Source organism: Tetrahymena thermophila (genome assembly GCF_000189635.1).
Source record: "Tetrahymena thermophila SB210 genomic scaffold scf_8254638, whole genome shotgun sequence".
NCBI lineage: Eukaryota > Ciliophora > Oligohymenophorea > Hymenostomatida > Tetrahymenidae > Tetrahymena > Tetrahymena thermophila.
Genome location: NW_002476407.1, coordinates 120,533 through 133,645, shown reverse-complemented (window position 1 = coordinate 133,645; position 13,113 = coordinate 120,533). Strand labels below are relative to the sequence as shown.

Here is a 13,113-nt window from a genome sequence, read left to right as displayed (position 1 = left end):
TATGACTTATTTTAGTTAAAAAATTAAGTTAAATTAAACTAATTTATCTCTATTTATATTTAAGTTAATTTATTTCTATAACGTATTTAACTTTTAAAATAGAATCCATTCAAATTGGAAATTCACTATCATATAAAAGTAGAAAAATTTATGAAAGATTTCATGCTACTATGATTAAGCAAGCTGAAAATTCATGTTTTTATTCAAAAAACTCTACAAAATAATTATTTCGGAAATCTTTTTTTAAATTTTTGTTTGCTTAACACAATGATAATTAAGTTTTTTTAATTAAATTGTTGGTTTAAGAAAGTAAATTTCGTGAATAGATTAATAAACTAAAGTTACTTTTCATTGAAATCATTCATTAAAAGCTATCAAATCTTTAAAAAAGCAAAAAAATTGACTGGTTTGGTATTAAGAATCTATATATTAATCAAAATAATACAGTAATTAATTATATATATTCAATTAATAGTATAAATAACCTAATTATAAAAAGTAACAAGAGGCCAACCAACTAATCCATTTTTATAATATGAAAGTAAGAAAAAGCATTCAAGAAGAAAATTAAATAATTTCGAGCGTTGAATCAAAGCGTAAGTGGACATTTTGACATATATAAAATAATTGTATTTATTGTTTATAAATTTGAATAAAAATTTAGTTTCACAAAATGAAGATAATAAGACCTACTAAAAAAAAAGTGATCTTTAAAGTTATTTCAGTGATAAGGACATCTAGTTGTCTTCACAAAATTTTTCATAAAATCTTACTTCTAATAATAAACTAAATCCAATTTCTAGTTTATTGTTTGATTAAAGTGGAAACAGATTAAAATAGAATTTGCTACCATTTACAGATAGAGAAGCTCGCTTACCTCAATATGGTTCTTAAAAAAACTACACAAAAGAAAGTGATGAGATAGACGAAGGACCTAATTTCGGTTCCAGTGGAGTTACAGTCAAAAAGAGTGCCTAAACAAGTGCAACAAAAAGTAAATTATTTACTAAAAATTCAAAATTATAAATGATTGATAATCTCTTTATCTTGTATTAAATATACTATTATTGTTATTAGCTGTATTAAGTTTTTAGAAGAAGTCTCCAGTTTAATCTTAAATTTCTAGCTATTCACATATCTAAGCAGGAGATGCATAATAATTAAACAGTGATAATGAGAATACTAAAAGTTTAAATAATCTTATGCCTAATTATTAAATTTAAGAATAATATTATAGTGTCAAGATGCCATCCTCTCAATAAAACAGCCAATAAATTAAGCAATAAAGCTTTTAATAATTTAAAAACTTTAATAGTGACATGAATCATAATAATGTTAAGGCAATTAAGTCTTATTCTAATTTACTTCAAAGTCCAGATATTTTAGAAAGAAAATCTAATCCACAATTTTAATCCTAACAAAAGTTCTTTCATATCAAACATTTATCCCAAGATCCAGGCTTTTTTTAAAGCTACTCATAAGTTAAGTTATCAGCATAGAACTTAGACGGTAATAATCACACTGTGCCAATAAGTAATTAAATCAAAAAACGCTAAGATTACAGATCACTTAATGATAAAAAAGAAGAGAAGGTAATTTGTTTGGTCAAATGAAAATATAGTTTAATTAAAAATCTTAATAAAAGCTGAATATCTTAGTCATTCTTAATTAAATAAATGCTTTGTACGAGAAGGATGGAAAAATATCTTATAACTTATGTATTTTAGTTTAAAAATTAATTGGTAAACTATCAAAGTACTTTCTTTTATCGACTTAACTAATGAATTTATTAACTAATAAAAATCTATTTATTGAAAAGATAAGATAATATGTATGGCGATCAAATGAAATTGTTTTTTAATATCATATAATAAATGATCATTTGTGAAGAGGAGACTATTCTTAACAGGATAAAGCAATCTAAATCTCTCAAAAAAAAGAGTAAGTTACATTGAACTATTAAAATCAATTAATCAACTTTAATTGTAAAAGAATAAACAATTAGCAGCATCCCTGCTTATTTTTAATGTGTCCAAATTCTTTCTGAGGAAATTGATTACTTGAATACTCATTTTGAACAAATAATACAATAAATAAAAGAAGAAAAAGAAAAGGTTATTGAAGAGAATTTTAGTCTGAGAGATAAAATTTAGGTTGCACAAACAGATTTTGTAAAAAATTCTTAGTCGATAGAGAAAAACTACCAAAACAAGCTGAATGAATCTCGCAAAAAAGTAAATAAACTTATTAATAAAGTTGAATTTTACAAATTGAAACTTTGAATTAAATAACAAGATTGAGTAGCAAATATCACAATAAGAAGAATATATAAAAGAACTAAATGGACTTAAAGAACAGATAAGGCTAACTAAGTAAGAAAATGAAAAGTAGATGAGAAACAATAATAATCTAAACTACATGTTGCAATAGAGCTAGTAAAAAATCAATGAATTAAATGATATAATAAATTGCCATCTTAATGAAATTCAATAAAAAGAATAAAAAATTATTAATTGCAATTAGCAATTTGAGTAATATTAGAATCAGTTAGGATAGTTCACGCCTAGGCCTAAATTTGATGGCTTTTTTAATGTAAATTAATTATCTTATTAAGTATTTTAAAAATTATTTTTGCATTTTAATTATATAGATGTTTGAGCAAGTTTCTGATTTTTCTATATCTTTTGCTCTTGATTAAAAAGGATTAAGCACTTAAGATAAAATAGATTATATTTAGTACATGGTATAAGAGAAAATTATAAACTCTCAAACAATCAAAGACGAAGACAAGAAAAAATCATAAGCAAAGATAAAGCAATAAAGTAAAATAAAGTAAAAACCTTAAATTTCTAAAGAAAATTAAAACACTCCACCAAAATCTAGAAATCCAAACAGAAAAACCTCAAATTTTAAATATTCTAATAGTATTAACATATCATCTAATAGCAGTAGTCAAGTTAATATTAAAAACTTAAAGGATATATTCATAAAAGCTGTTTAAGAAGTATAAAAGAGATTAAGACTAAAAAAGTTATAAATGAAATAAGGTGTTCCTGGCTCTGACTAATTAGATATTTTTTCTTTGAATACATCTTAAAATTTGAATAGCTTGAGTAGCAGCTAATTAAATAACAAATTTGAGTAAAAATTGAGTAATTTTAGTAAAAGTATGAGATCGATCCCAAGAAAGGCATCTAACGGTTTGAGTCTTTAAAGATCAAATTCGAGAGCTACTCTTTAAAGTATGGATTCGTTAGATATATTAGGAAAAGAAAATAAACTTAAAAAATCAGAAAATTTATCACAACCAAATATATTTGATTAAGTTTCTAACATAGCATTCGAAGAAGTATAATTTAGTCAATCAAATTTTAAGAGATCCAATAAAGGTAGATCTTCAACAATAATATAAAAAAAGAAGACAACAATAATTGAAGAACACAAATGATTATTTATTTATATATTTAAATTAAATATTTAATTAAATTATTAAAAAGATTATGTAATTAACTATTATAACTATTATTAATTTTATTTATTCTTAAAGATTTCATAATTATTATAATAATTAATTAAATTAAATTGAGAGTGATTCCTTATAATACATTAAATTATACCTTTAAATATTTTTGTATTAAAAATGTTAAATGTAGCTGACTGACTATTCAATTTGTTGACATATGTTTTTTAAACATAAAATTGATAACAAATTATATAAATATATCATTTCAAAAAACTAAAGATATTATTTTCTAATTTTTTTATTTAAATTTTAAAATATTTGATATACAGTCAAGCTGCTTTTTGATTGCCCCTCTGATAAAATGAACACATGCTTTTTGTAAACAAATTATTTAAAAAGTGTTCATTTATAAAGAACTTCGATAATTCTTGCAACACCTTTGTAATTTGGCTAAAAACTGTTTGATTCGAAAAGTAATCTTTAGACAGTTTTTGCTGTATATATATCAATTCAAAGCAAATATTTATTCTTTTTTTATATCAATTTCGTTATTTTATTCACATGAAAATCATATAAAAATCCCATCAGAATTTATGTGAAGAATTTTAGATTTGTCATCTTTTTAAATCTTTCATGAAGATTTATCATTGGAATATTTCAGTAAATATAATATAAATAATATTTATTTTATTTCATTAAAAAAAAAATTATGGTATAAACAATAATTTTTTTTTTTTTAAATTATAAATAGCTTAATTATAAATAATAATGAAAGCTATGTAAAATTCGCATCAAAGATATTAAAAAGTAATAAAATAAATTATCAGATTGTATTAAGTGATAATGATTTGTCAGAAAATTCCTTATACAATAAAAAAACAAAAGGAGTATAGATAGATACTAACATTATTTTATATTGACTTTTTATAATTAAATTCAATATTATATTTTGATATTTTTTCATAGCATATTCATTTTTGATTATTTAAATGCTGATTTGTGCTCACTAACGTTTGAAATAATTCTGTTTGCAGCTGCTAAGGCACTCAAGAAAGAGATGATATTAGCATCTGAGAAATGTTCTAACATCTTTTCATCTAAAGTTTCGTGGTATTATTGAGGGAAAGAACTTAAGATTTAATTTAATTCAAGTAATAATGAAGGATTTTATGTAACTGCAGGAGTATCAAGAAGCTTGATGATTCCTTCAATTCTTTCAGAAAATCTCTTAACTGCATTGACAGTATTTTTAAGATTCTCTGCAAAAACGGATTTGGCAGAACTTGAATAACTCTTAGAAGCACTTTCTATTGTGATGGTATCTGCTTTGCTAGCTAGAATATCATAATTTAACTCAATAAAACTTTCTTGAGTGTGTTTCTTGTGCTAATCGCTTGCTATAACTTACTCATACTTAACTTCAAAGAGCTTTACAGGTAAATCAGTCTAACCTTTCATACTTGTGACAGTATCCATAATTAAGTAAATGGGGTTAGATGATACATTTTCACTAATTTAATTTTAGAATTTCATATCATTAGGATAGGGATTTTATCCAACACCTGCAGAATACCATCCCAAAAATTCGTAATCCTTGAAAAGATTTTCTTTAAGGTCTTATTTAAACAAGTCAACTCTTGATTTGATAAAGTTAAAGTCGATTGATTGAATTTAGAGATTGCTTTAATTGATCTCATATTTAAATTCAATAGTTTACAAAATCTTAAGTTTACGACCGTCAACTTAACCAAGAAGACCACCAAGGACACGAATCTTTGGGTTATTTTTTTCAACTTTTTCACGAGTATAATGGTCACTGATATTTAACAAAACAGCTGGTACAATCTCTACTTTATCAGTCATTTCAATCTAAATTCTTATCCTAATATTATTTATTGTTTATTTATTTCTTTTATGTATCCTTTTTCAATAAAATATCTTATTGAATTTATCAATAGTTAAAAATTTGTTAATCTATTTGGTCGCTAAGCTTTTCTCTTCTTTTAAAATCTAATAGAGGATTTTAATAACTTAAGTATGCGAGTGTTTGCTGCCTATTCTTAAGAAATTCAATAAAAATAATTATATTTTTTTCTTCTAACCTTGATTTTTTGCTTATTCATATTTCATTCTCCATTCAAACTGTTTTATCTAAGACTCTTCTGCTCTCCAGTGCACTTTATATATTTCTTATTTATTCTACAAAAGGCACAATTAATAATTCAAACATTTCTTTCTATATAATCCAAGATAAATTTTTTGATGTTAATTATTAAAAATAAAATAATAAATCTCAAATAAAAATTTTTTTTTAGTAATAATGAAAAAAAGAAAATATTTTTAAAAGACAAAAAACACAATAAAATAAAAGTAAAAATACTATTTTTTAATTTTTTTTTAATTTTAACTATTATTATAATTATTGTTTTTAAAAAGAATATAAATCTTTTAAGGATCATTTCTTATTATTTAGTTGGTTTCCAATACCTTTTTGCATTTTGTTAAAAGTTTCTTCAGTATAAATATAATTTTTTAGCAATATAGAAGCGATTAGATTATACTAAATTCTATAAAAAACTCATAAATTTAGGAATATTCAAATTATTAAAAATAAAATAATAAATCTCAAATAAAGAATTTTTCTGTGATAATGAAAAAAAAATTATATTTTAAAAGACAAAAACACAATAAAATAAAAGTAAAATTACAATTTATATAATTTTTATTAATTTTAAATATTATTGTAAAGAAGCATAATTATTATTTTTAAAAAGAATATGATTCTTTTAAGGATCATTTTTTAATACTTAGTTGATTTCCAATAGCTTTTAGCATTTTGTTAAAAGTTTCTTCTATCATTAGGGTATAGGCAGGGAGTATAAATATAATTTTTTTAGCAATATAGAAGCGATTAGATATTATACTAAATTCTATAAAAAACTCATAAATCTTAGGAATATTTACTATTATACAGAATAGAATAGCAATTAAGAGATTGGTGTTTTGTTAATTTTATATATTACTCTTCATCTAATCATATAAATTTTTCATAAAGTATGTTGTTGATTCATTAAGTACTTAGCTTAAAGATAATAAATTAAGTTAGTTTATGTAAAAATCTTATGAGTTGGTAATATAAAAATTAATGCTTTGGATTTTTAAGAAATTTTCTTTCCATAAACTTAGAGAATTGACTAAGCCTTAAGTCAAAACACCATTAAAAAGCTAATAACATTAATCTGTTTGCATTTAAGGATAGTAATGGCATAAATTTGACTACAAATTTTGGCTAAAAGAATTAGAAAATGATGAAGAAAAGAAAGATAATTATTATATTTTGTAAATTTGAAGAGAAAAATCACTAACAAACTAAAGAGATTCTTAAAAATAGTTTTAGATTTTTTATATTTCTGAGTTTTAAAACAACAATTCATTCCCCAATTTTTACTCGTATATCATGCTAGAATAAGCTAAAAGCGAAGGAACTTCCTAATTAAGCTGAGCAAAATTACTTAAATATTACAAAGCAGGTTAAAAAGTGCTGAAAATGGCCACCTGTAAGTTTTTTAAATTAAAATTTAATTGAAAATTTGTAAAAATAATTTCTTTAATTTACGTTGTAAATTAGATTAATCAGAATATAGAAGAAAAACAAGATCATAGTAAAGGAAGAAACCACATAGAACCTTATGTTTTAAAGCTTTTGCTGGTTAATTTTCACATGAAGAGCTTTTCTTTTACTTGAATCTTATGAGTAAGATTAACTTTCTTCTTGGTTTGAAAATTTAGTGAGCACATATTCTTTTTACCTAATGCTGAATGTGAATTTTTCTATAATTTCATCATTTTCTTTTAGACTTTCAATAATTGAAGATACTCTAGCCATCTCATTTTCTACTTAGCTGGTCTTCACAGTTGTTAGTATGTTAAACAATTAGATCATTCTCTTTTAGAATATCCCAAAATTCATGATAATCACCACATAAATGATTAAAGTAAACACTATCATGATAGAAGATACAACTATAACAGCTACATTCAGATTATCTTTGATATTCAATGTACTTTAATATTAATCTTAGGAATAATTTTAACAGTTTTCTAAAAAATTTTTATAGTTGTGTTCTACAAATAAAATAGATTAGTATTCATACGTATTCTAAGAATAAGCTACTGCAAAATCAATCCCTATTATATTAAAATATAAAAACAATAAATCTTAACTATTTATTTCTTATTTGAATTTTTTAAAATCGAAAATCATTTTATAATTATGAGAGATTTTCCTATTTAACTTCACTTTTTTACTTTAATACTTTTTGATGAATTAATTGTTAAAATTATTGAGATAGATTTGTTTGAAAACTATTTTTTAATGTATAAAAATTTACCTAAAATGCTATTTAAATGATAAAATAGCTAGCCTAAAGAGTTCACAAAGGTGAAATTAGAAGATATAATATCAATTTTATTCTAATTAGTTATATCTTATTCATTATTTGTATTGGCATTTATTAAGTATGGATTGATAAGATTAATGTAATCATCTGAAAAATCTGCAATTAGGTTATTTTATTAATATGAAGATGTCATATTAGTGAAAATTCTCAGATAGGAATCAGCTAGAGTTTGATTTAATTACAATAATACATTTTATTTATTAGGAAAAGTATTGAAGCTCTTAATGTGCCTCATAATAAATTCCTATTTAATATTTTTAAAAATAAATTAGTGAAATAAAATACTAGTTTAAATTATTAAATTACAGCTGAAGTAAAGGAGGCATATGGCATCATTAAATAGCTCCTGAAAATAATACCTTCCATATCTGATATCAATGATTATAATGATTTATTGATTTGAATTGCTAAAACAATACTTGTTGTAATCATTAAAACATATTCAAAAAATTTCAAACTCTTCAAAATTTTTAGAGATGAAGGTTGTGATTTTTATTCTGTAAAGGCTTCAAAGTATGAAAATTTATCTATTTACTTTATTTTATCATTCTCACTTCCGTTTAAACTAGCTTCTGCTTTAAGTTTATCACCTAATCCTTCCTTGGTTTCAGTTTTACTCAAAGAATTATCTTTCATAGATTATTCTCTTTGCATTTGTTTATGTACTTTTTTATATCTGTCTTTAGCTTAATCTTATTTAGTTTAAATTCTCGATGGTGATTCTACTTTTTATTTTTTTTTTTCTGACTTAGATTTGTTACTTTTATTGCTCTTAGCTGTAACTACACTTGCATTATTTTTATCAATCATTTATTAATTAATCTATTCTTATGAATCAATTTGCTATTAATAATTTATAGTATCCTTTATTTGGTTTATGTCAACTACAATTTAAGTTTAATCTTAAAATGTAGCTTATTAGAGAAGAGAAGCGTCTAATTCTTGTTGTTTTACATTATTGTCACTATCTGAATTCTATTCTTTATTTGCTTGGTTTTTTACTTTTTATTTAGTCTACCCATTTAAAGTTTCTTAAAGTTAATTAAACCTGTGTTCAATCATTATGTCACTCGCCTATTAAAAAAGTGTTTAAAATAAAAATTTTACAAAAAACTATATGTATACCATTGTTCTTGTTGTATCTATCATGCCAAAAGATTAATTTAAATCTTTAGCATGAACTTTTGAAATAAGCTGAGCTGAGCTTTCATCTAAAACTTTATTTGCATCTAAACTTTCATTTAACTTTTTGTTATCTTTTTTATTCTTGCCATTTTTGTTTTTTGTTTTACTTTTTATGATTGATTTAGCGCTTTTTAAATTGTTTGTCTATGAGTTTGAGGATTATTTCGATCTAAAATTTATTTGTTTAATTACAAAAATATATTTAAAAATGTTTTAATAAAAATTATTTTTATTTACAAAATAGAATTTTCAAAATTAAGATTTTCTTAGAATTTATGAAATTTAATTTTTAAATAATTTTTTTGTAATTTTTACTTTAAAAAGAAAAACTTAAAATTTTTAAGGGATTAATTAATAAGTTATAGTACAATTAATTATTTATATTTTATTCAATTTTTTCTAATTTTTTGATGAAAATAAACATCTTAGTATTTCAAGAATTTCAAAAATATATAATTCAACTTAAAATAAAATATTAAATTATTCAAAAAATTACTCGTGTTCTGATTCTAATATGGTTTCATCTCTTGTAAAATTAGTTTTTGGAGGATTTAATCCTTCATCTTCAAATTATTCAGTTGAATTTAAACTCACGACTTAATTAGCTGTTTCCTTATCAATTCTAGAAAAATTACTTTTTTAACTCTGCATTAATGGTCTTTAAACTGATTAATTAGAACTATAAAGAGAATTGTTCAAATTTTTATAGTTGTTAAGTTATAATTATTTTATTTCTACAACATAATAAACTAAATCTCCTTTAGTTGTTCCTAAAACTCTTTATTAAATGCTAATATCAGTTTTAAATTTTAAAATATCTATTTCTTTTTGCAATAGTTTTTTTCTGACTGAGCTAGTTTATGATCTCATAGAATCAAGCCCACCTAAATCCTGATCCTTTTGTTGTACAGTTGATGATAAGTTTTATTTTGACGATTTATTTCCTTATTTTAATAAAATATTTAAAAAATACATTTTTGGATTCAAGAATTACTGTAAAACAAGTCATAAAATAAAGCACTCTTTGTTTCAGGAAAACTCAAATCCACATCTGAATAATCTGATTTTATGAAAGGTTTTGCATTTTTGATGAACTCTTCAAATTTAGGTAGTATATACTATACATCTACTTTATATGCATATGGTAGAGATTCAACAGGCTAACCAATTTTTGAGAAGAAATTTTAACAAATACCCTCTACTTTTCCACGGCTGCTGACAATCAAAAAACCACTATTTGATTTTATGACTTTAGCTAAAAAGATGAAAGGAAGTTCTTCTGTATAGAAAAAATTTATATCAGCAAATATATTAACCTGGAATATGAAATTAAACTTATTTTTTAGAAATACAGTTCTTGCTATATGGACAACATTATATTTTCCTCGAATCATCATAAATCTCACTACTTCATCATGAACACTTGCAAGAGTAATGGGCATTAATTCTTTGATATCAGAAACATAATGAAATTCTTACTTTTTATATCCAAAGACGCTTGGTGCTTTATCTGAATAGCCAACTATCTAATTTTATTTTAATAAATATTATTTTAAAATTTTAATAAATGATTTTACTCTTCCTAATTTTTTTCCAACAGTGGCTGTTATTGATATAACATCTTAAGAAAATACTTCTATGAACATGTTTTTACTATTTAAATATTAAGCAATATCACTTTATTTATGAGCTTATTTAACTTAATTTGCTTTTTTTAAATTTCCTTTAATTTCAGATTCAAAAAACACTAAAATTTATTAACTCTATGGTGTGGTATATTTGTTATAGAAATCTATTAACAAACTTTCAGTCTAATCTATAATATTTACAAAGCTTTTATTAAGATTTTCAACCTGCCATGAATACTCAAAAGATTTTTTCATTTATTCCATAGCTTCTCTCTTAATTTCTAAACACTTAAAAATCAAAGATTTAAGTTTTGTTTTTTGATTTTCCATTTGTATGTAAATCTCAATAGCTCTTGAAGTCTATTCTACAGTAAGGTCTACTATACCCTTTTTGATGTCAATTGACATAGTCTCTTTTATAATCTGAAGCATAACTTCTAAACTAGCTTGAGTTCTCAAATTCATTTATTTTTTCATTTTTTCTTATTCAATTTAGACATCAATTATTGAACACAATGCAAAAGTATGTTTTTTTACAGATAAAAAGTGGTCCATATATCTTAAAAATTAAAATGAGTCCTCTTTTTGATTAAATATATCTATGAGTCTTAAATCATTTCTAATATACATCCTAATTAGCTATTCATAAACTCTATTACTTAGAAGTAACTAATTATCTTAAACACCTTTAGTAAATTAACTTCTATGGCAAAAGCAAAATCTATATATATTTAAAATAGAGTGACATTTTATTCTATAAATAATGTGGATTAAATTTCAATTCAAAAAATAAATGTTAATATTTCTTTAAAATAAATTTTAGAAATAAAATTGAGAAAGATAATTTGATTAATAAAAAATAAGTAAATAATTACTAGTCTCTACAGTATTTTTGATGTCTATTAAATACTCCCATATAATATATTGCTTAGTCTTTCATGGAGCAGTCTTAATTTGCAATCAGCATATTTATTTTTCTGCATATCTTTCTATGCTCTGATTTTTTAAACATAGATTCTTCGCAGATATTGTCAAATAAAAATTTCCTTTTTTATATTTCCCATAATTTATTTGCTAAGTTATGATAAATAAGAGATGAGAGGAATAGTATCAAAGCAAACATTTGAGGGTTGAGTATGTTAGGAGTATATTCAAAGTTAGCTTAAAAATAAGAATTATCTTTAAACAAACATAATACTATGATTACACATGCCTAATTTATCATGCTAAAATACCAATCTTAAACTGTAAAAGTGCTAAAAGGAACATCAAAAAAATATTCATAATATTTAAGAATGATAAATACTACGCATGATAAAATAAATATAAGAAAAGTGAATGAGCTTTAGTAATTAGGATCTATTCCAATAATTATTGCTTATACAAATTTGATATTCATGATTATATTAGCAACTAAAGTGTTAGTATTATTTCTGTAGAGCCCATATTCTTAGTGCGATAAGCATTGTTCACCATACAAAATGCTGTATTAAGCTAAAATATATGTTAAAGGAAGAGTAACTAAGCAGATAACTCTAGAAGCCATTTGTGAACTTGTGTTGTTTTAAAAGCTGCTATCTACACCATTGCCAAAACCTCCATGAATGCCTATGGTAATTTAAATTTCTGTGGTTAGCATCAATACATAATAATTATTTGTATTTGCCACAAAAAGGACATATTTCATAAATAAAAACTAGTACTCTTAATTTATTCTAGTATTTAATACATTTATGACTGTGCCTAATACTAAGAATACTAAAAAAACCATAATTATTACTGATAAAATAAAGTTTAAACTATTATCTTCATTGAAATGAAGAATTAAAGTAGGACGAAATATAATAAACAGATACTTGTACCCTTCATACCAGCTTACTTGATTAATTATGGAAGAATTGAGGTAATCTAAATCACTAACAATAGATTGTTAATTCACAGTTACGACCTTTTTTAATTTAACTATTGGAAACAGCAATGAGCCAACATAAACAAAGTTTAAAAAAACAAACAACACTCTAATTCCTCCAATATCTATTTTATATTTATAAATGGCCCTAATTGTTAGATAAATCAATCTCCATAAAAATCGATTTTCGTTTTTTTTCACATTATTTAATTGCATTTTTCTCGCTTAAAGGATTAATCAATCAATACTTTATATCTAATATCTCTACTTTCTTTTATTTTTAATTAAATTTTCTCTCAGTAAAATTCTCAACTGATATTTAAATAAATATTTAAATGCAATATCAAAAATTTAAATAACATTATTTCATTATAATAAAAAATACAAGAAGATGTTTGCATTTTTTTATTCAAATAAAAAATAGGAAAAGGCAATAAATTTCTTAATAAAGTAAAGCAAAAAAAAAAG

At 22.9% G+C, this 13,113-nt stretch overlaps 3 protein-coding genes across 3 annotated transcripts; 1 reads left to right on the top strand and 2 right to left on the bottom strand. All coding sequences in view use genetic code 6, as the record gives it.

Moving 5' to 3' along the window:
* Positions 1-457: 457 nt before the first annotated feature.
* Positions 458-3,448, top strand: TTHERM_00188640 (hypothetical protein; the record flags this gene model as incomplete). Its single annotated transcript, XM_001016540.2, has 8 exons — positions 458-596; positions 665-994; positions 1,078-1,592; positions 1,646-1,755; positions 1,820-1,941; positions 1,993-2,234; positions 2,296-2,592; positions 2,651-3,448. Exons 1-8 carry the CDS (start codon positions 536-538, stop codon positions 3,446-3,448), a joined length of 2,475 nt encoding a protein of 824 aa, XP_001016540.2. The 5' UTR covers positions 458-535.
* Positions 3,449-4,423: 975 nt separating this feature from the next.
* Positions 4,424-5,326, bottom strand: TTHERM_00188630 (JAB1/Mov34/MPN/PAD-1 ubiquitin protease; the record flags this gene model as incomplete). The annotated part of the gene is made up of 1 exon (XM_001016539.3): positions 4,424-5,326. One exon carries the CDS (start codon positions 5,324-5,326, stop codon positions 4,424-4,426), a length of 903 nt encoding a protein of 300 aa, XP_001016539.1.
* A 930-nt stretch (positions 5,327-6,256) lies between these two features.
* Positions 6,257-12,861, bottom strand: TTHERM_00188620 (transmembrane protein, putative; the record flags this gene model as incomplete). The annotated part of the gene is made up of 9 exons (XM_001016538.2): positions 6,257-7,018; positions 7,080-7,651; positions 7,855-8,167; positions 8,230-8,997; positions 9,049-9,277; positions 9,605-10,052; positions 10,103-10,634; positions 10,686-11,457; positions 11,612-12,861. The coding sequence occupies 9 exons, from the start codon at positions 12,859-12,861 to the stop codon at positions 6,257-6,259; spliced, it is 5,646 nt and encodes a 1,881-aa protein (XP_001016538.2).
* Positions 12,862-13,113: the final 252 nt, after the last annotated feature.